The 23,481-nt window shown below is 43.6% G+C and overlaps 1 protein-coding gene across 5 annotated transcripts in view; it reads right to left on the bottom strand.

The window, feature by feature from the left end:
- Window positions 1–23,481, bottom strand: part of DNAH9 (dynein axonemal heavy chain 9) — a 373,954-nt gene that overhangs the window by 277,848 nt on the left and 72,625 nt on the right. For all 5 annotated transcript variants that reach the window (XM_070061394.1, XM_070061395.1, XM_070061396.1 and 2 more), the window contains exons 18-20: window positions 16,100–16,322; window positions 15,353–15,519; window positions 2,972–3,842 (exon numbers count right to left, since the gene is read on the bottom strand). In XM_070061394.1, the coding sequence (XP_069917495.1) occupies window positions 2,972–3,842; window positions 15,353–15,519; window positions 16,100–16,322 (1,261 nt within the window). The remainder of the gene's footprint in view (window positions 1–2,971; window positions 3,843–15,352; window positions 15,520–16,099; window positions 16,323–23,481) is intronic.

Here is a 23,481-nt window from a genome sequence, read left to right as displayed (position 1 = left end):
AAGGACTTGGGCCATCTTCCACTGCTTTCCCAAGTGCATTAGCAGGGAGTGGATCAGAAGTAGAGCAGCTGGGACTCCAACCAGTACCCATTTATTTTTTTAAAATTATCTATTTATTTGAGAAGAAGAGACAGACAGCTCTCATCTATTAGTTCACTTTCTATTTGTCCACCATAGCCAGGGCTGGGCCAGGCCAAAGCTGGGAGCTGGGCACTCAATCCAGGTCTCATATGTGGGTGGCAGGGACCCAAAACAGCCCCATAGTGCTGCTGAAATGATTGAGAACTAACACAGTCATCCCTCCATATACACAGGTTCCATATCTGCAGATTCAACCAACAGTAGATTGACAATGTTTAGGGGGAAGAAATGTGTCTGTGCTCATCATTATTCCCTAAGCAATGCGGTATTAGCAATTATTTACATAGCATTTACACTACACTAGGTATTTTAAGTAATCTGGAGATGATTTAAGGGATATGGGAGGATGTGGACAGGTTCTATGCAAGTACCTTAGAGCTTTATGTAAGTGACTTGAACATCTTCAGATGGTGATAACCATCGAGGGTCCTGAAAGTAATTCCCTGCAGATACTAAGGGCTGTCTGGATGTGCAAAGTGCTTTAACCCAACACCTGCAGCTGGTAAGATTTTAGGGTAATATTACTATTATTACATAAGAACACTCATAATGGTAAGTGCTGTGTGCATTGTCTTAATGAACTCTGAAGTAGGTATTAACATGGGTCCCATCCTACAAGGACATTCAAAGAACCTGAAGCACTGAGAGGTTAAGAACCTTGGCCACGGGGCCGACTCTGTGGCACAGTGGGTTAAAGCCCTGGCCTGAAGCCCCGGCATCCCATATGGGCACCAGTTCTAGTCCCAGCTGCTCCTCTTCCCATCCAGCTCTCTGCTATGGGAAAGCAGTAGAAGATGGCCCAAGTCCTTGGGCCCCTGCCACCCATGTAGGAGACCTGGATGAAGCTCCTGGTTCCTGGCTTTGGCTTGGCCCAGCCCCATCTGTTTGCGGCCATTTGGGGAGTAAACCAGCAGATAGAAGATCTGGTTCTCTATCTCTCCCTCTCTCTAACTTGACTTTCAAATAAATAAATAAATAGATGTTTTTTTAAAAAAAGAAAAGAAGTTATAGTTACATTGACCATGATTATGTAAAAATACATAGAGTTATATACAAAATTGGGAAATTTTTTTAATGAGTGAAATAGTAGTTACAGTGAAAGATGGTGAGTGATTATATTATGTTTTGAGATTTCTTTTTTCCTCTTAGGTAATGTTAAAAGAAACACAAGTAGGCTGGCGCCACGGCTCACTAGGCTAATCCTCCGCCTGCAGTGCTGGCACCCTGGGTTCTAGTCCTGGTTGGGGTGCCGGATTCTGTCCTGGTTGCTCCTCTTCCAGTCCAGCTCTCTGCTGTGGCCTGGGAAGGCAGTGGAGGATGGTCCAAGTGCTTGGGCCCTGCACCCACATGGGAGACCAGGAGGAAGCACCTGGCACCTGGCACAGTGCGCCAACCGTAGCAGCCATTTGGGGGGTGAACTGACAGAAGGAAGACCTTTCTCTCTGTCTTTCTGTCACTGTCTAACTCTGTCAAAAAAAAAAAAAAGAAACACAAGTATTTATGTATTTTGTACACAATCTGTGGCACTGTTTAGAAGTTGATGATAATTCATATTTTTAATCAAAAGCTCTTGCATGCCTCCCTTAAAGTCTGTGCAAAAATTTCCACCTATGTCCCTGCCTCCTTCTAACAAAAACCAGCTCTTCTTTCATCACTGGCATTTGAGATAAACAAAATCTGGTTTATTCAATTTGGTTTATTTACAACTGCTATCAGGGAATTGTTTGCTGTTACTTATTGCAAATATACACCTTTTAATCTATGGTATCACTCGGAATCTGCCGTTGTGGGCTGAGCTGGAAAACTACAGCATTTTGATGGAGTGTGCTTTGAGTGCTGGACGACCTGTGACATTTTGGAAACAGACTAATTTGTAGGCAAAGAACTGGCTGTTCTGAAGGGGTACAGAGGAAGGCTGGAAAAAAAAGAGTTTTCAGATGAATTAGCTTCTACTGAGAGGGACTGGTTAACAGCACGTTAATTAGGACTGACTACAAGGGCCAATCAAACACAGGGAAGGTAATAAGCAGAGCACGTGTCTGAGGGACACCCTTTGTTCAGACTTTAGCTGAAACGTGGTAGTTAGTGAGCTGGCATGGGCCACAGGTTTACAGAATGGCTCGCTGCTCAGAAAGAACTTGAATTTGCCTGGAAATAAGACTCTCTTAGTCAATATCTTCATTTTAAAGATCTATGGAGCAGCCTGTGAAGAGCTTACCCTAAACAGCAAGGGCATTTTATCTCCTTTCTTGTGTATACTTAATACATTTTAAAAACAGTTCTCTTTGAGGCTGGCAGTATGGTGTAGTGGGCTAGGCCACCACCTGCAGTGCTGGCATCCCATATGCACGCTGGTTTGAGTCCTGGCTGCTCCTCTTCTGATCCAGCTCTCTGCTTCTGGCCTGGGAAAGCAGTGGAAGATGGCCCAAGCACTTGGGCCCCCGCACCCAAGTGGGAGACATGGAGGAAAGCTCCTGGCTTCAGATAAGCCCTGCTGCAGCCACTGTGGCCATCTGGGGAGTGAACCAGCAGATGGAAGATCTCTTTCTGTCTCTCCCTCTCTCTATCTATAACTCTGCCTCTCAAATAAATAAATCTTCTTTTAAAGAGAAGACCACGGTTCTCTTTTTTATTTTTTCCTGCTCATCTAAGGTATACATTTCACCTTCTCTCTTTTCCTCTGTCTGACTTTTGGTGGAAGGCAAGGTCAGTGTTTGGCGGAGGCACCCTTCTGTGAAGCTGAAGCAAAGCAGCAAGAGAGGAGAGTCTAGGCAGTGCAGGAGCTGGGTGAGCTTCCTTGACTTAGACAGAGAATAGATATAGCAGGTACCTGGGGTAGCTGAGCCCGGATATCTTCAGAGCCGATAAATATACTTTCCAGGTGAGACCAGGTACGTTGCACCTCAAACCAGAGAGAGATGACAGCATCAGCGGTGGACAGCTTCTTCTGCCAGCCCGACACCTCCTCCAGGAAGAAGGCAATGTACTTAGATGTCATCAGGTTCTGAAGTTGGACTTGGTTATCCTCTAGAACCTCAATGAGATCCTCATCAGACTGCAGCAGGGGGACGCTGGTCCGTGGGTGGGGCTCGTACTGGAATTCCATGCCAGCCCACGTGGTCTGCAGCTCCTGTAAGGTCTTCTCCATGCCCATCTCTTTCACAGCTTTGTCAACGATGTCCCGGACCTCATCTTCAAAGTGGTGCAACTGGAGCTGCAGGAGGTGTGCCAGGGTCGTGTCCTTGTCCATGGAGAAGCTCACGCCCGTGGCCTGCATCAGCTGCCTCCAGTGCCGCTCCCGGATGGCTGGATTCTGTAGCTCAGCCACTGCCCTCAGGGAGGTCAGGGTGTTCAACACAGTGCTCTCCAGGCCTGTGAATGCATCCCAGGCCCTGACTTCCTTGTCGAGGTTCCGGATGTGCCGGGCAAACCTTTTGCACTCCATGTCCATAGCCTCCACGTTGATATCCTGCCACGTGGTGGTCTGCCAGGCATGGATGCTGGAGGTTACCATTCCAATGGTGTCCCAGAGCTCCTTCAGCTGACAGACCTCCTTCCGGCACTGCCTCAGCTGCTTGTAGTCGGGAACATTGACCTCAAACAGGCCAGCAGACTCAGAAATGGAGGCCATGATGGATTCCATCTCTTGGATCTCCATGTGCCTGGCATCCAGCATTTGATGAGGGTTGATGCTATCGAATCTGCAAGACACAACACATTCCCTCTGTTAAGTAAAGCACGTGGGGCCCAGTTCCTAGAACCACTGAGGTAATACCAGTTGGACTCCTTCAAGGCTTAGTGTTTTCAGAAAGAGCAGGGGCTTCCACCAAACATCTAATTCTGGGAAGAAACATGATCCAGAGGAAGGTGGGTGGGGTGAGCATTGGAGAGGCGATCTAGAGGAGCAACCTGTGAGATCTTTTCTTCATATCTGAAGTGATAACAAAAATATCTCATCCTTCAGCTCCCCCAACTTTCCCACCCAGGTATGGAGGGGCACACACTCGTATCCAACCCCCCTTTAGACACTTCCCTTCTTTGCTGTTGGTTTCTGCAAGACCGCATAACACAAAAGAGCTTTGCCGAGTCCCTGTAGAAACTGGGGAGCCATAAATCTTCATAATGAGAGAAAATTGCTACTACTTACAGAGTCCCTGCCAGGAAACAAGTGGTGGACAGGTGTCGAGTGAGAGCCAGCACTTAGATGTCCAACTCTGACCCACTCTGGCATTGCTCCTTTTAGTGCAACGTCTCTCAGCCTTCGATGCCTGTTAGGGTCTTCCAAATGCTCTATAAAAGATCCTCATGCTTGAGGCTGGCATTGTGGCACAGCTGGTTCAGCCACCATCTACAATGCCAGCAACCCATTTGGGTTCTAGTTCAAGTCCTGGCTGTTCCACTTCCAATGCAGTTCCCTGCTAATGTGCCTGAGAAAGCATCAAAAGATGGCCCAACTATTCAGGCCTCCCTCTGCAACCATGTGGGAGATCTGAATGGAGTTCCAGACTCCTACCTTTGACTTGGCTCAGCCCTGATTATTGTGGCCTTTCGGGGGAGTGAACCAGCAGATGGAAGATCTCTCTCTCTGTGTGTGTGTGTGTGTGTGTGTGTGTGTGTTCCTCTCTCTGTAATTTTGCCTTCCCAATAAATAAGTATTAAAAAAAAAAAAACAAAAACAAAAAACAAGACTCCCATGCCCAGACTGCTCTCCAGATCAATTAAATCAGAGTCACTGCAGGTGGGATTCTGGTGACAGCATTTTTCAGACTCCCCCAGTGATTCTAGCGTGTCAGGGTGGTATCCTCGTCCACGGTGAAGCTCACACTGCTGGCCTGCATCAGCATCAAGCAATAGTGCTCTGAGTTGAAGAACCTCTGTTAGCCACCCTGAAGACAGAGTACAAAGTCTCTACCAAGAAGGGGTGGAGAACGTCCAGCCTGAAGGCCATATAAGGCCCACAACATCATTTGGCCCAGCCCTGCCCAAGGCAACTGCAGGCAAAGGTCAAATTTCAATAAATCTACAGCAGGCTAATTTTTGAGCTGATAATTTTGTATGGCCTGTGAATGTGTGTGTATGTGTGTGTGTGTGTGTTTTGACAGGCAGAGTGGACAGTGAGAGAGAGAAAGACAGAGAGAAAGGTCTTCCTTTACCGTTGGTTCACACTCCAATGGCCGCTGTGACCGGCGTGCTGCGGCCGGTGCACCACGCTGATCTGCAGGTAGGAGCCAGGTGCTTCTTCTGGTCTCCCATGAGGTGCAGGGCCCAAGCACTTGGGCCATCCTCCACTGCACTCCCTGGCCACAGCAGAGAGCTGGCCTGGAAGAGGGGCAACCGGGACAGAATCTGGCGCCCCGACCAGGACTAGAAACCGGGGTGCTGGCGCCGCAGGCAGAGGATTAGCCTATTGAGCCACGGCACAGGCCCTGAATGTGGTTTTAAATATCCGAATGGCCCCTAGCAAGAAAAAAAAATATTCCCCCACTCCAGGTGAGTGGTTGCCTTCCTTTGCTTTGAGCCTCAAGCTAGGCTCCTCGTCTTCCCAAGTCCGTCCTCCAAGCTGTCCCTGATCGCCTCCCTTCTCTGAGATGATCTCTTCCACATCCTGGACCTGGGGCAACCTCTAGCTCTGCACTGACTCAAGCAGACACTTTGTCTAGCTTGCTGGTTTTTGTTCATGTTTCCTCATCCTCTTTCTCCAGTACTTAAGGCACACCTCCAACTAGAACAGGATCCCAATCCTGTGAGTGTCCGCACACCTTCCACTGTGACCCTGCAAAGCACACATTCCAAAGTCGTCTTTCTGCCATCCTAAGAACCCTTTGTGCAAAGGAAGCCAGGCATGGTCACATAACATTTCGTTGGTTGGTAGCACTCATAAACCAAATGTTCAAGGAACCTCTCATTTTGCTTCATTAATTCTCCTTTTTCTCCCTCTGCATCCCCAGACTCTGGTTCTCCTGTTTCTGTGTGCTTGAAGGGCTAGCCCTTGGTACCAGCATGACCTCAGAGAGAAGAGTACTCTCCTTAAAATCAGACCAGGGCATCACAGGGCTCATCATCAAGGGGAAAGTGGAGAGAAAACAAGTGATCAGAGAATGTACCATTTCCTCCTATTTATTGCATGAAGGCACTTCAAAAAGTTTGTGGGAGGGGCCAGCGCTATGGCACAGTAGGCTAGGCATAACGCCTGTGGTGTCAGCATCCCTTAGAGGTGCCGATTTGAGTCCCAGCTGCTTCTCTTCTGATGCAGCTCTCTGCACTGGCCTGGGAAGACAGTGGAAGATGGTCCAAGTGCTTGGGCCTCTGCATCCGCATGGGAGATCTGGAAGAAGCTCCTGGCTCCTGGCTTTGGATGGGCCCAGCTCTGGCTGTTGCAGCCATTTGGGGAGTAAACCAGTGGATGGAAGATCTTTCTGCCTCTTCCTCTCTATCTGTAACTCTGCCTTTCAAAATAAATAAATCTTTAAAAAAAAAAAGTTTGTGGGAAATGGAAGTAAAAGAGTTTACTTTAGTGCAACAATTTTTGAAACCTTTCAATGTAAACAGGTGTTCAAAAAGTTCATGAAAATGTGTATTATGGAAGAAAAAAACCCTATGTAATTTTTTTGCTCCAAAACAATCATATTTTTTCATTCCCCCTTTCCATGAACTTTTTGAAGCACCCTCTTTTGTGTGTGTTTCTAGTTGTGGGTGCACATGTGTGTGTGCATGTGGGTTGGTGGGCCACAGAGAGGAGGGGGAAAAGAAGGATCATGAGTCAAAACTTCTTTTCTTGAACTGCCCCCTTTATCACTTGTCTTTAGAAAATTTGACGTGACAGATGGATTTAATCCTAATTAAAGTAATTTACCTGAACTGCTTACCACTTATGCCTCATTACAATGCAACACACTAACAGTTATGCATACCATTAAATTAGTGTCAGATTAACTTTGATGCTTGTTATGTCTGATTCCTTCTTGTTCCATTCAAATCATTTTTGACTCATGGGCTTTTGTTGCAGATTTGTGTGTCTTTTTATTTTTTTATTTTTAATTTTTTAAAGGTGAACAAATTTCATGTAGTTCATATAATAGATTTAGGAGGATAGTGATACTTCCCACTCTACCCTCTCTCCAGCCCATGCTCCCACCCTCCCTCCTTCTTCCTTTTAATTTTTACAATATTTATTTGAAAGGTAGAGTTACAGAGAGAGAGGGACACAGAGAAAAAGAGAGACAGATTTTCCATGTGCTGGTTCACTCCCCAAATGGCTGCAATGGTTAAGGCTGGGCCAGGCCCAAGCCAGGAGCCTGGCATTCTATCCTGGCCTCCCACCTGGGTGGTAGGAACCCAAGCACTTGGACTATCCTCTATTGCATTTCCAGGCACATGGGCAGGGATGTTGGTCGGAGGCAGAGCAGCCAGGACTAAAACCAGCACTCATATTGGGTGTGGCATTGCAGGTGGTGGTTTGACCCAGTGCACCACAATGCCAGCGCTGTAGATTTGGTCTCAAGAGAATGCCTGAACATCACATGCCTGTCTGTGCTATTTCTTGGACCCGAGGTATTTCAGAACAGAATGAAGGGTTGGAGTTTAAGAGTTACAGAAGACTCTGCCTGTGTAAGCAAGGAACACTCTCCTCTATGAGTAATGATTTTAAAATGGACTAGAAAGAAAGAAATGTACCATCCTCCTGACCCGGCACAGATCACCAAACATGAGTGATTTTCTGTCCTTCATTTTCACAGACTGAGTGTTGGTGTGTGCAGGTTCTATATATTTAATCTTGTCTAGACTGAACCTAGAGAGTATTTAGCCTTGCGGAGTTCATGTAAGATCTATAAAGTTCAGATGAATTCTGTTTAATTTATGAATGGAGTATGACTCAGAAGTAACTTATTAGGTAAGATGTGAGCAATTTACAGGATTTGAGTCCACAGAAGGTAATAAATGCTTGCTCACCATTCTCCCCTCAGTGCACGTGAACATCCTTAAATCAATGCTGGATCCTCAAATATTTGTAAGAAGTAAAATATTTGTCAAACCTAGTCCAAATACAATCCACCTCGTGGCATAATTTTTATGTATAGTTTAAATTCGTGGACAGTCATTTTCTGTCAATGAGCACACATAAAAACTAATTTGGCCCAAGTTGTGGAAGCAACCTCTAGACATGAAGACAGGTAGCCCTCTTAACATTTTAAGTCTCTAGTGCAAATTGTCAGAATACTCATAGACCTGATTCATGCGCCTAATAAACTTGAAGCCATTCTCCAAATCTTGGGGGAATGATATGGTATAAGAACAAGGAAGTAATAGGAGGCAAGAGGGTGGGCCAAGTCTGTGAAATTGCAACAATAATGCAAAGAATTTTTTCATCGAAAAGAGAAACGTCTGGAAAGTCTGGATAAATAAAAGTATGATGGGAGTCAGCATTGTGGCTTAGCATCTGGTATGGCCACTTGTTTGAGACCTAGCCGCTCTATATCTGATCCAGCTCCCTGCTAATGCACCTGGGAAGCAGCAGAAGATGGCCCAAGTGCTTGGGCCCCTGCCACCTATATGCAAGACCTTGATGGAGTTCTAGGTTCCTGATTTCAGCCTGCCCAACCCTAGCTGTTGTGGCCATTTGAGGAGTGAACCAGCAAACGAAAGATCTCTGTCTCTGTCTCTCTCCCCTTCTCTCTCTAACTCTGCCTTTCAAATAACGAAAAAGAAAATGTTTAAAAAAAAACAAAAAGACTACGATGAAGAGAAATGGAAGTACCATGCTGGTGTATGAGAGATCTTGGAAAAAGTATTGATTCAGACTTGATTCAGACATGAGTCTAGAGAGAGGAGAATAAATTACTTCAGTTGCTCCTGGGAAGCTAGACATTGGTTACTGTCAACCTCAGTGCCACATCTGCATATACAATGAGTGATGGCACACCTCTGTATGACACCCACATATGTCACAAAACACAAGGTGCCCAACTCTGAACGCGTGATCCCAATCCTTCAGATTCCAGGCCCACCCATCTCAGTGGGCAGTGGAACCACCATCCACCTACTTGTCCAAGCCAGAAGGTGGGCGATTATCCTAAACCCACTGTCCTCTCCATCTCCCATATTCCATCAGTCCTGCTGAATTTGTCTCCTAAATCTCTCCCAAATCCATTTTTCACTCTTTCTTTGCCACTGCTTCAATTTGAATCCTACCACCTCTCATCTGAGCTGTGTGAGCACCCAGTCTTGAGGCTGTCTTGCTCCATTTTGCTTTCCACAGTCACTAGAGAGTGGGGTTTATATTTCAGATGGTTCAACTTGTGATTTTTCTTTTTTTTTTACTTTAGGTTTGAAAGGAAGGCATACTATGCAGAAACTTTGAGTTTGGCTCTTTTCCTATGCTAGAAATCTGTAGTCCGATCCTTTCTTGTGGTGCTGGCAGAGGCAGAGAGCACAGCCACCAGTCAGGCCTGCAGTCAGGAGAGGAACAACCCACAGTCTACACTGTGGTGGGTTGCTAAGCCAGGACGTTCGATCACTTAGGTGTAGCAAACACATTTTTTACTCAGTGTTTTCAACTTCAGTGGGTTTGTTGGGACATAAGTTGAGGACCATCTGTAAGCTGGTCTCATGATTTCACTTCTCAGTGGCTCAATACTAGGTCACTTGCACCTCTCTTTTCTCATCTCCCACTCCCTGCTTTCCAGACCCACACACCTGCTGCTTTCAGCATGCTTCTCACACTGTCCCCCTTTGTGCCTCTGTATGTGCTGCTTTCTTGCACAGGAAATATTCCTTTCTCTGCTTCGTTTCTCCCCCAGAATGGATCTTACTTGTCACTGGCTCAAGCATAATTTTTGCTGGGGCTGTGTGAAGTGCCTCCTTAGTGGGGTTCAAGATAGCATTCAGTGTACAGGCCTCATTATCATTTCTGAAACTGTCTCTCAAGCTTTCAGTTCTTGTGGTCTGGGGATACATATCATCTCAAAATCTCAGCACCTAGGTCATGTTTTGCTAACTTCACGCTGAGACCACACTCTCATCTGTACTTTGGAAGCCTACATCATGTGAATGAGTCAGATTAACTGGAAGAACAAGGTCAAGATGAGTGAATGACATGTCTTAGGATATTGATATGCTCCTTGGAGACATAATGACTAACATTTCTCTTTTCTCCAGGTGTTAAAGAGATAACTGGCAGTGTGCAAGCAGGACAAAGCCTTTCTGTCCTCATTTACCCTGCACTGGGCTATTTCGGAAGCCTCGTTTTCTCTAGCGGTCATGTAGGACAGCACCTGATGGGAAAGTTCTTCAAGAAGGGGCTGCTAGCCATTTGTAGAATCTTGGTTACCAGCTTGAGAATATCGAGGGTCTCCACTGGGCTGCAACTCATGGGGATAGATATTGTTATGCTAGCAACCTCTCAGTCTTGTGGGTAAGAAGATTGCATATTCTGGTACCATGCCTCAAGGTCAGAAAGACTGCTCAAGGGCAGAAAGACCAAAGAAGAGAAGGCAGCCAGAAGCATGGAGCATTTTTTTCACTCAAGGAGGAGAAACATTTGCTAGTTTTAGGAGATGTGGAAATTTCTTTGAATCTGGGTATGATGATATAGCCAATTACTGTGAAGTGTGAGCATATACCTAGGAGTATGCTGATATAATTTGGAATCAAGAACCAAAAGAGGGATGTGATTAGCTAGCCTAGCAGTTAAAATACACACATCCCATATTTGCATCCCTGGGTTCAATTCCTGGCCTCAGCTCCTGACTCCAGTTTCCTGCCAATGCAACTTTGGGAGGCAGTAGGTTATATCACCCACATGTGAAGCCTGAATTGAGTTCCTGGCTCCTGGCTCAGGTCTTGGCCCAGCTTCGGCCATTGTGGGCCTTTGGAGAGTGAACCAGTCAATGGGAGATTTCTCTATCTCTCTGCTTAAATAAATATATAGCAATTAAGAAACAAGAACTAAAGGAGGAAGTAAAATTTGGCCTGAGCATAAAGCAGGAACTTCAACTCGAGCAACCAGACTTCACACAGTCCTTGTTGAACTGCAAAGCCCTAAAGACACATTCATTTTCTTTTTCCTACTCAAAGACAACAATATTAGAAGCTGAGCTTAACCTGTGTAACACAATCAGGAGCAGAAACTTGCATTCGCAGAGGAGCGTATCAGCGTATGCAATTTAGAAATTCATAGATGATTTAAAAGGGAAGGAATTGGAATTAAAGTCATTTGTCACACACAGCACCTAGAAATTGTAAACAAGCACATACACCAAACTAAGCAACAAAACAAAACACATGGGTTGACACCCGCTAAGATTCCCTTCTGCAAGAAATCTACAATTCTGCTCTAGTCCTGACAGTTTTCTTGACAAGAAGAGAAATACATCAAAATTGCAGTAACATTTGGTTTCCCACACTGCTGTGAGCAGTTCTTTTGAAAGCACTCTCTTCTGAAGATTCATCTGCATGTCAAATCAGCAGATGTGGGTTCGGAAAACCCAGCTAAGAGTAGCAGTATCCTCACAGCCAGCGATACAAGTGCTAAGAAAGAAAAACGAATGCAGCTATCAAACAAAAATAAAACTAAAGTTAAAAAAAAAAAAGAGAGAGAAAGAAACCCAACAGCTGATCAGCATCCACACAGTATAACAATGGAAGCACACCAGGTCTCTAATACACAAAAGCACACCAGCATTCTTTCCGTTCAAGCAGTCTCCGAGGTCTCTTTGGGAAGATATTTTTTCAGGCATCTTCTTTTGAAATTTTCTTGAGAGACAGTTGATGCCAAGATATTCGTGTTCCAGGAAATGGAAATGCTAATTATGCTAATTGCCTGATTTGATCAGGTGGTACCGTTCGCCTGTGTGGAAATGTTGTATTGTGGCCCATTAATGATGTGCAAGTATTATGTGTTCATCAAAATTTAAAGAAAATTAAATTATAAAGCAAATTAAAATTTCAAAACAGAAGAGGAAAAGATATCAGCATCATTTGTATGCTTTGCTGCTTTTGGCGTGTTTGTTGCTAACGCTGAATAGTGGCACCTAAGGTTGAGAAGCCACCTCCCTCACCAGCTTTGGTTCTGCATGATCGGTGTTCAGTTTCACAAATTCAATTGTATATGCAAAGGGGAGTCCAAAGACTAAGCCTCAGCCTGAGAAAGAATAGTCTCCAAGGGAGTCGCACACATGTTTTGAGCAATAGATACCTCTTTGGAACAAGGGCCCGGCCCCTGTGGCAATCATTCTGAAGGGATATAGACTCATGTGGAATTGTATGCACTGGCAGGATTGCTTAAAAGGAAGCAATTACTTCTCTTTAGGGCGGCAGTTCTCCAACTTAGCTACACATTGAAATCATCTGGGGAGCTCTATAAACGCATGGGTCTCACCCCCAGAGGGTGTAGGACAGTTAGTCTGCAGAACAGACCGGACACCGGGAGTTTTTTAAAGCTCCCTAAGGTGAGTCTAACATGCAGCCAAAATAGCAGGACTCTGTTCTAGAATCGCATGTCCTGTGTAATCTACCTTATGAGTAGTTTACACACTGTCTTCCCCTGCCTCGTAATATACTTGCTTTGTTCTCTCTGGCTCTGAATAATACTTAGGAAGTTGCGACTGCTTAATAAGTGGTTGAAGAATGAATGATAAGAATGGCCACTGAGAAGTAGAGAAGAGGGAAGGGATGGGAAGAGATTGGCTAAAGGGCACAAAGTCACAGCTCAGATAGGAGGAAGAAGCTCAGGTGTACTATTACCCAGAAGGGTGAGTGAGTACAGCCAACAGTACTGTACTGTACAATTCCAAATGGCTAGAAAAGAGGATTTTGAATTTTCTCATCAAAAAGACTGACAGCTGTTTGAGATGACAGATAACCTAAACCTCCTGAGTGAGTCATTGTGCAAGGTAAATTTGGACTAAAATATCACACTGTGCCCCATAAATATGAACAATTACTATCTTTCAATTAATGAAAAATTTTAAAGAGATTAGACCTTCATGGTGTGCCAAGTTTGCTTGGAACAGAGGAGCTTCACGGACATGAGAATTTCAGTGCTAAAATCAGCATGGCCAAGGGAAAACCAGGAGGGTTGGTAAACATACTTCCAGGCATAATGCTAACCTCTTTCAAGAATGACCTCTTTGGAGCTGGCACTGTGGCTGCCGCCTGCAGTGCCAGCACCCCAAATGGGCACCGGTTCAAGTTCCAGCTGCTCCACTTCTGATCCAGCTCTCTGCTATGGCCTGGGAAAGAAGTAGGAGATAGCCCAAGTTCTTGGGCCCCTGTATCCCGTGGGAGACCCAGAAGAAGCTCCTGGCTCCTGGCTTCAGATCAGCACAGCTCTGGCCGTTGCGGCCAATTGGAGAGTGAAACAGCCGATAAAAGACCTCTCTCTCTTTCTGTTTCTCTCTCTCTTTTTTTTTTTTTTTTTATTTTTTTTTTTTATTTTTTTTGACAGGCAGAGTGGACAGTGAGAGAGAGAGACAGAGAGAAAGGTCTTCCTTTTGCCGTTGGTTCACCCTCCAATGGCCGCCGCGGCCGGCGCACCGCGCTGATCCGATGGCAGGAGCCAGGAGCCAGGTGCTTTTCCTGGTCTCCCATGGGGTGCAGGGCCCAAGCACCTGGGCCATCCTCCACTGCACTCCCTGGCCACAGCAGAGAGCTGGCCTGGAAGAGGGGCAACCGGGACAGAATCCGGCGCCCCAACCGGGACTAGAACCTGGTGTGCCGGCGCCGCTAGGCGGAGGATTAGCCTAGTGAGCCGCGGCGCCGGCCTCTCTCTCTCTTTCTGTAACTCTGACTTACAAGTAAATAAATAAATCTTTAAAAAAAAGTTAGGGACCGGCGCTGTGGCACAGCAGGTTGGGACCTTGGCCTGAAGCCCTGGCATCCCATGTGGGTGTTGGTTCTGGTCCCGGCTGCTCCTCTTCTAATCCATCTCTCTGCTGTGGCCTGGGATGGCAGTGGAGGATGGCCCGGGTCCTTGGGCCCCTGAGCCCGCAAGGGAGACCCAGAGGAGGCTCCTGGCTTTGGATTAGCACAGCTCCAGCTGTTGCAGCCATCTGGGGAGTGGGCCAGCAGATGGAGGACCTCTCTCTCTGTCTCTGCCTCTCTCTGTAACTCTGTCTTTCAAGTAAATAAAATAAATCTTTTAAAAAAGTTAAAAAAATAATTCATAGATCTTAAAAAAACCCATGCATAGTTTTTTTTTCATAATACACATTTTCCATGAACTTTTTGGAGACTTCTCATAGTTCCTTCCCAATAAAATTGTGATTTTTAAAAATCTGGTTTGTTGCTTCCATATTTCTGCTGGTTAAGTAACCTTTAAAATTAAAAGGTTCCTCTCTCCTTATATATGGCATTCTCCAGTTTGGAAGTTTACAAGTCTGTCTACACAAGATCAAAGAAGAAATCCAGCAAGAAATTCCATGCAGGGGACCAGAACACCAGTCAAAGATGGAAGAAGAGGAGAGGACCCAGTGCCCAATGCAGTTGGCACATTAGTAGACAGAGGACCATTCAGAACAGCATGTTCTCCTGATTGGAGCTCCTGATGCTGAGTAGTACTTGGGAAGCAAATCCCAGGTTGATGTGTCCACCAGGAAGGAAAGCTCTGAGAGAGAAACCCATGTGTGTGTGTGTGTGTGTGTGTGTGTGTGTGCAGGGGGCAGAGGGGAGGGAACACCTGTGAGTGATGCTTTCCATCCTACTCTACTTTGTTTGTGTAGAGATCCATTCAAACAAGTACAGAGATGTCTGACCATTGTCGAGAAAAAAACTCCCTGAAGCAAGCCTTTACCTAAATCCTTCCTTTCAGCTACCAAAATGCCCTACCAAATTATTCTAGAATTCTCTCAGCCATTTTATAAAACCAAAAGGAAAGAAGTCTGTGATGATTCGGAATGTTAAGGTTTAGTAAAATTCTAGTGATTTTTACCATATGCAATCCCCCTACAAATTTGGAGATACAAGAAGCTTCTTGATTTTTTTTTTTTTAAGGCAAGGTGTTTCGCAGTGTTTGTACAGGCATTTCACACAGGTCGTGGTAGGGATCTTCCCACACTGGAATCATGTTCTAATCAAAGGGTCTACTTGGAATGGAAGTCTGTTAGCTGGTCTTCCTTGGCTGAAAGCATATACAAACTTAACAGAGGTATCAATGGCAACGCAAAGATGGCCATGTCTACAGCAAGGCAGGCAGCAGAGGTGCATCGGTCCATACCTGAAGGGGGCTTCTTGGTGGAATCGCTCCCAGAACTGCTGCTGTTCAATGTCAAAGGCTGTGCATCTCTGGCGGAGGATGGCCACTTCATTCGCCTGCAGTGGGGCCACTTGCTGCCTCACGGTAATGGCCATCTTTTTTATGTTGTTCCATTTCTCAGGCAACTCCTGCAAAGGAAACCTCAGTATGGTCAGCCCCACAAGGTGCTCCCTCTTTGCGTGTGGTCCTGAAGCTGGGCAGATCCCATGTGCTTTCATGTATACTGGTAGGTCACACCATGACATGATGGTGTCATTCACCCATGCTCTAAACCTCTCCTAACACCACTCCTCTTTGACCTGCCTTCCTGGTTGCCCATTCTCTCAACTATCACCTACTTCTCATTCAATGCTGTCCTTACTCTGAACCTCTAGCCCAGGGACCTTGCAGCTCATCTATTTTCTTTTATGCCCCACATTTCCTCTTAGGCCATCTTGACATCCTTCAGACCTGACCTTCTTTCTCTGAGTTGAAAACTTGGTTCATTTGTGATTCTGGGAAAAATTCTCTTTCCATACTGATTCCCTCACGCATCTCCAGCATTACATATATATTGAGTTTGCAGAATGTACTAGACATGACACATATGTCAAAACACCGACTTTGACTCACCACCGAGCACTGTTTACTTCACTTCAGCCCATCTCATCCCACTCTGAAATCCCAAAATTTTGACTTCTTTTATAAGAAATGCACAAATGTACTGACCTCCAGCTGATTAAACACTGTTCCTGGCAATTCTTGCTCATAGGTCTTCAGCAATTCAATAGTTTGCTTTAGGGGCTCAAACATTTCGTCAGTGCTGCTCTGTCGTTCTTTCAGGGCCACAAGATGGCCCATGATCTCAACCAGTCCTTGGAAATCTCCTTTTTCGACTTTCTTGAGCAAGCCGTTCTCACTATTTTTTATGAACTCTTCAAGGTCGGCCAAGCTAATCAACACAAAGAGAATATGAGGAACTCTTTCGTACCTCAAAAGCAATATTTATTTCTTCCCTAACCATAATGGCTATTTCTCACATAGCTCCTCAGCCTTGCTATGCACTCTGCATATGCTAAGCCCCAATGTTAAGAATATGGCCTTCTTGGGCATGTGATTCAGCTTAAAGTGCTCGTGTCCCATTTGTGTGTGCCTAGGTTTAAGTTCCAGCTCCTCTTCTGATTCCAGCTTCCTACTAATGCACACCATGAGAGGTGGCAGGCAGTGGCTCAAGTAGTCCCACTCATACGGCAGACCTGGATTGAGTTCCTGACTCCCAGGCATTTGGAGAGAAGACTGGTAGATGAGAGCTTACTGTCTGGCTCTCTCTCTCTGTACCTCTCAAATTAAAAAAATAATAATAATAATAAGAGAATATGGCATTCTCCACAAGTGCCAAGGTTATAGAAGACCAAGACTGAGGCCTATCCCATGATGGAGGAGTTTTGGAAGTCATGATATCTCAATGTCATGTAGGATCCTGAACAAGAAAAAGGATGTTAGTGGGACAACTCATGAAACTGGAATAGGTCTGTATGTCTGTTATTAGTTCCACATAAAATATTAACACTCTGGTTTTGCTAATTTTGCTATGGCACACAAAATGCCAAAGGTAAAGGAGTACTCTTTGTATTATTTTTATAATATTTAAAATCTATGTATGAAATTAATATGAAATTATTAAAAGAAAACAAAACAGAAATAAAAAGTAAAAAAAAAACTGCTATGGTCACTAAAGTCAGATACATCTGGATTTGATTTTGACACTTATTATATTTTATTTAATTCATTTGAAAGGCAGAGAGACAGACAAACAGGTGGACAGATAGAGGACTCTCATCTGTTGGTTCACTCTCCAAATGCCTGCTACAGTTGGGATGGGCCAGGCTGAAGCCAGCAATCAGAAACTCAGTTGGGATCTCCCATGTGCGTGGCAGAGACCCAATTACTTGAGTCATCACCTGCTGCCTCCCAATGTTTACATTATCAACAAACTAGAAAAAAGAGTGGAGCCAGGACTTGATTCCGGGCACTCCGAGATGTGTGGGTCTCCAGCGACACCTTAACCACTGTGTCAATGCTACTCCTGATTTTGACACTTTCTAGACCAGGGCTGAGTCATTCAACATCTCTGAGCCCAAGACTCCTTACCTAGAAGATTAAAAAAATATAGTATTTCCCACTAGTTATTGAGAGTTGAATGAAATTCATTCTTTAATTCAAGAAATATTTATTGAACATCTATTATAAACCTTTGCATGTTTTAAATTCCTGAGAAAACAATGGTAAATAAGAAGCAGACTTCAACCTTATGGAGGTAACATTCTGGTGGGGAAAATAAATTGAAACAGATCAATGAAATGAATTTTGTAGTTTCCACACAGTAGTGGTTGTTAATGGAAAAAATAAAGATAAGGGGGAAATAAAGACAGTATCTTCTATTGAATGGTCAGGGAAGGCCTTTCGGTGTAGGTGAAGCAGAAAAGTAAATGATGTCAAGGAGCGAAGCCACAGAAAGCAATGGGAGAAGAGCATTCCCAGTGGGGAGCTACATGTACAAAGGCACTGGGGTTAGATGAGGTTGTGTGTATTTAAAGAAAAGGGAGAAGTCAGGGAGGAAAAGCGTGAGGAGTTGGGCTGGCACTGTGGCACAGGGGGTTAAGCCCCAGCTTGCAATGCCAGCATCCCATATGAGCACTGATTGGAGTCCTGGCTGCCCCACTTCCTGTACAGCTCCTAGCTAATGTACCTGAAAAAGCAGTGGAGATGGCCCCTGCCATTCATGTGGGAGACCCTGATGGAGTTCCAAGCTCTTGGTTTCAGTCTGGGTAAGCTCCAGCCATTGCAGTCATTTGGGCAGCGAACCAGTGGATGGAAGACAAGTTCTCTCTCTCTCTCCCTCTCTCTGCCTTTCAAATAAGTAAAATAAATCTTTTTAAAAAAAATCATAAGGGGGGGCCGGCGCCGCGCCTCACTAGGCTAATCCTCTGCCTTGCGGCGCCGGCATACCGGGTTCTAGTCCCGGTCGGGGCCGGATTCTGTCCTGGTTGCCCCTCTTCCAGGCCAGCTCTCTGCTGTGGCCAGGGAGTGCAGTGGAGGATGGCCCAGGTGCTTGGGCCTTGCACCCCATGGGAGACCAGGAGAAGTACCTGGCTCCTGCCATCGGATCAGCGCAGTGCGCTGGCCGCAGCGCGCCGGCCGTGGCAGCCATTGGAGGGTGAACCAACGGCAAAGGAAGACCTTTCTCTCTGTCTCTCTCACTGTCCACTCTGCCTGTAAAAAATTAAAAAAAAAAAATCATAAGGGGTATAGGAGGAAGCATGCGGATAGGAATCAGAGAATTAATGAGGGTCAGATAATGTAGAAGCTTAGTAGCTGTGGTAAGAAATCCAGATTTTATTTAATGTGTGAGAGTTCTGGGTAGGAAAGGCAAAATAGGATTTACATTTTAAAAAATATCTGTAGCTGGAGGAGAACAGATTTTAGCTGGTGGCAGTATTGCTAGGGATGATGACATTAGTTATTATTATTTTATTATATTACATTAGATATTAGGGAGGCAAGAATGGAAACCAGGAGGACAGCAAGGAACCCTTGTGGTGGCCCAGGTGACAGAAGGTTTTAGCTTTGAGGTGGACAGTGGGTGTAAGAAGTGGTCAGACTCAGCCAGCGCCGCTGCTGACTAGGCTAATCCTCTGCCTGTGGCGCCAGCACCCTGGGTTCTAGTCCCAGTTGGGGCGCCAGATTCTGTCCTGGTTGCTCTTCTTCCAGCCCAGCTCTCTGCTATGGCCCAGGAGGGCAGTGGAGAATGGCCCAAGTGCACCCACATGGGAGACCAGGAGGAAGCCCCTGGCTCCTGGCTTCGGATCAGCGCAGCACATTGGCCGTAGCAGCCATTTTGGGGGTGAACCAACGGAAGGAAGACCTTTCTCTCTGTCTCTCTGTCTCTTGTCTCTCTCTGCCTGTCCAAAAAAAAAAAAAAAAAAAAAGAAGTGGTCAGACTCAATAAAGTCCAACAAATCTCAGATTGAATGAATATTAACAAATGATCACATAGATACTTTAGTACAAAACTACAGATTACTGGAAGGAAAAAAAAACACATTAAAATTAGCTTCAGGCAAAGACAGATTTCTGCCAAAACAAAACAAAACAAAACCACGGAACAATTAGATCGATGGCTGACTGCTCCACCACACAAATGCAAGCCAGGACACTGGAACACAGGAGAATGTTTTCAATATTCCATGAAAATTTGATTTGTTCTCCTGCAACTTTTTCTTCCAAAAAAACTATTTTTTTCAAGAATAAGGCAAAATAAATACATTTATTAGAAAGAAAGAATGAGAAAGTTCCATCAGTAGACCTTGTTTAAATGTACTTCCAATGGATATACCTAGGTGGCAGGTGTATAATGTACAAAAATACAATGAGCAAAGATACTCATAAATATGTTGGTAAATTTAAATAAACATTGGGTTTATAGAGAGACAAAGCATCATTTATGGGGCTTAAATAAATAACATAGGATAATCTAAATTACTAGGAATGATAGGAAATAATCTGATGATATAACATCTTTATATTGGTTGTGAGAAGAGTAAAAATCCTTATAAATTTATTTATTTTAAGGACCCTTATTTAAACAGTAGAACTACATAGTATAGCACCAAAACCAATAGAGAGAAAATGGAATAAGGAAAAGGAAAAAAATAAAACATAAAATAATTCAACTGAATAGCAAGGTTAGAAATAGAATAAGTAGAAAGCACATAAAAATGGTAGAGTTAAATCTAAATACAGCACAAGAAATGCTAATGAACAAAACCCTCCAGTTAAAGAATAAATATTGTTAAAGTGGATAAAAAATTCAGTTCTACAACTGATTACAAAATCTCTCCTTATGCAAGAGCATAGCAAGGATTAAAGCCAAAGGATAAAGATAAATACACCAAACAAAAACCACACAAAGGAAACTTTGTTTAGCTGTATTAACATAGGACAAACCAGATTTGACTGCAAGAAACACAGCTATTGACAAAGATGATCTGTAATGTTTGGTTGAAAGGTTCAATTTTCCAGGAAGATATGAGAAAAAAAATCAAACTGTGTATGCTTCTATAATATGTTTAAAATATGACACAAAAAGTGACAGAATTACAAGGAGAAATTGACAATACATCGTCAAAGTACAGTGATTTTAACACAGTTATCTCAGTAATTGATAAGCAGAGTTTTAAAAGGCAGAGAGGAAACAGGTTTGAACAGAACCGTTAACAAGCGTGATCACACAGGCATGCACAGAACACTGCACCCGCAGTCATAGAATGCACATTCTTTTCAAATGTGGACAGAACGCTTCTAAAAATGGACCAAACTACCCTTTCACGAAGCAAAGTGCTATAATGTATAAACTTCCTCTGACTACAATGCCACTAAGTCAGAAACTAATAACAGAAGTATAATTAGACAAATCCCATGTTTGGAGATTTAAAAAGATCTAAAACCATTATAACTAGTATTAAATATATAGAACTATATTACAATGAAAATATGACATAGTAAAACTTGTAAGATATAGGTAAAGTTATAATTAGAATTTATAATTTTTAAACTTTTATTTTTTTTTATTTTTTGACAGGTAGAGTTAGACAGTGAGAGAGAGAAAGACAGAGAGAAAGGTCTTCCTTTTTCCGTTGGTTCACCTCCCAAATGGCCGCTACGGCTGGCACGCTGCGCCGATCCGAAGCCAGGAGCCAGGTGCTTCTCCTGGTCTCCCATGCGGGTGCAGGGCCCAAGAACTTGGGCCATCCTCCACTACCTTCCCAGGCCACACCAGAGAGCTGGACTGGAAGAGGAGCAACCGGGACAGAATCCAGTGCCCCAACTGGGACTAGAACCTAGGGTGCCAGCACTGCAGGTGGAGGATTAGCCTAGTGAGCTGTGGCGCCGGCCAGAATTGAGAATTTTAAAGGTTAGCATTCAAAATGACAGAGGACTCAAAATTAATAAGCAAAGTCTCTATCTTAGGTCTGCTGAAGAACAGAAAGTTAATCCAAGAAAAGTAGTAAAAGGAATTATTAAATCCAAAAGAATAAATTAAAATAAAAATCAAGGCATAACATATAGGATCAATGAGTTTATAAAACAGTTCTTGGTAAATCTCTGATAAGACTGATCAAGACAGGAATTCAGGAAGGAAAAATTAATGAGTAAGGAAAAAAGGTAGATATACTATAGACTTCACAGGGATTAAACATGTACAATAATATCAAGTTAGTGCTAAAAATTTGAAGATTTACATATGATTGATAAATTCTTAGAAAACATGACTTACTAAAAGTGTCTTACTAAGGAACAGAAAAACATTAATATTCCTATAACCATAAAAGAAATGATAGGTTACAATTTTTTCACAAAGAAAACTCAAAGCCCAGGTGGCTCAACAGGAGATTTAATTCAAACTTTCAAGGATCAGAGAATTCCAATATAACATCAGCTCTTCCAGAGAATAAATAAGGATTACTTTCCAACTTGTTTTATGAAGCTAACAAAACCACAAAGCTAAAATCAGACAGACGGTATAAAAAAGTGAAAATTGAAGGCCAATCTCAACCATAAACACAGCTGCAACAATGCCAAACACAATAATCTGCAAACAAAATCAACCACTGGACACATTGGAAAAGATAATACCTTGTGTTGCATTTATTTCAGCAACACTAGGTTGATTAAAAATTAGAAATCAGATAATATATTCACCACTTTAACATTTTAAGGAGATAAACAGAATTATCTTAAAGGACTTAGAGAAAGTACTTGATAAAATTTTACATCTATTTATGTTACTCTTAATAAATTAGAAGTAAAAAGAAATTTCTTTAATCAGATAAAGAGGATCCACAAAAAACTCAGAATGAGTATGACATTCAGCAGTGAAATGTTGAATGTACTCACTTTAAGTTCAAGAATAACACAAGGGTGTCTCTCATTACTATTTCTATTCAACATTATACTGGAGCTTCTAGCAGGTAGGATAAGAAATAGAAATAAATGCATAAATTCTGAGAAGGAAAAAATAAAACTATTATAGATGATGGCTATATACTCAATAAACCCTAAAGAGTATACAGATAAATTATTAGAATTAGCAAGTTAATTTATCAGGGTTGCTTGCTACAAAATCAATATATAAAAATCAAACCAAGGAATTGGCATTTAGCTCAGTGGGTAAGTCTCTAGTTAAGATGCCTACATCTCACACTGGAGTACTTGGGTTTTATGCCCATCTCTGACTCCTGACTCCAGCTTCCTCCTAATGCAAACCCTGAAGGAAGCAGGTGATGGCTCAAGCGAATGGGTTTTTACCTGAACTGTGGGAGACCTGAATTGAGTTCTGGATCCCAGCTTTGGTTTTAGCCAAGCCCCAGCAGTGGTGAGCATTTGAGGAGCGAACCAACAGATGACAGCTTTCGCTCTGTCCCAATATGTCTCTCAAATAGATAAATAGATTCTTTTAAAAGATAAGTTTAGGGTTGAGCGTTTGGCCTAGCAGTTAAGACGCCAGTTGGGACACTCAGACTTCATATCAGGGTGCCTGTGTTTGAGTCCCAGTTCCTAGTTTCAGAGCTTTATTTGGCAGAGGTAGAAAAAGGCAACTCCCATTTCTGACTTACTCCTCAAATGTGCCCCTTGCTGGGGCTGGGCCAGGGGCCAAGCTGGAAGCCAGGAGATAGAATGCAATCCATGACTCCTATGTGGATAGCATGCCTCCTGTGATCTGCATTAGCAGGAAGCTTGAGTCAGGATACATGTGTCTGGGAATCAAACCCAGGTCTCCAACGTCGGATACATGTGTCTTTTCTGTTAAACATCTGTTCCCTAAATCTATTTTTAATTTAGTTTTTCTAAAGTACTCTCTTATCATTTATACTAGGAATCAAAAAATTGATGAATAAATGTTAAAGATATGCAAATTATTTGAAAGGCAGCAATTACAAAATTTCATTGACAGACATTAACAGAATGTAAGTGACAACATATATTCTTGAACATGAATACTCAATACTACAAAGATGACAATTCTCTCCAAACTAATCTACAGTCAGTAC

The sequence above is a fragment of the Oryctolagus cuniculus genome, chromosome 17 (assembly GCF_964237555.1).
Source record: "Oryctolagus cuniculus chromosome 17, mOryCun1.1, whole genome shotgun sequence".
Classification (NCBI taxonomy): Eukaryota; Metazoa; Chordata; class Mammalia; order Lagomorpha; family Leporidae; genus Oryctolagus; species Oryctolagus cuniculus.
The sequence above is the reverse complement of the archived record's forward strand: the minus strand, read 5'-3'. Positions and strand labels throughout refer to the sequence as shown.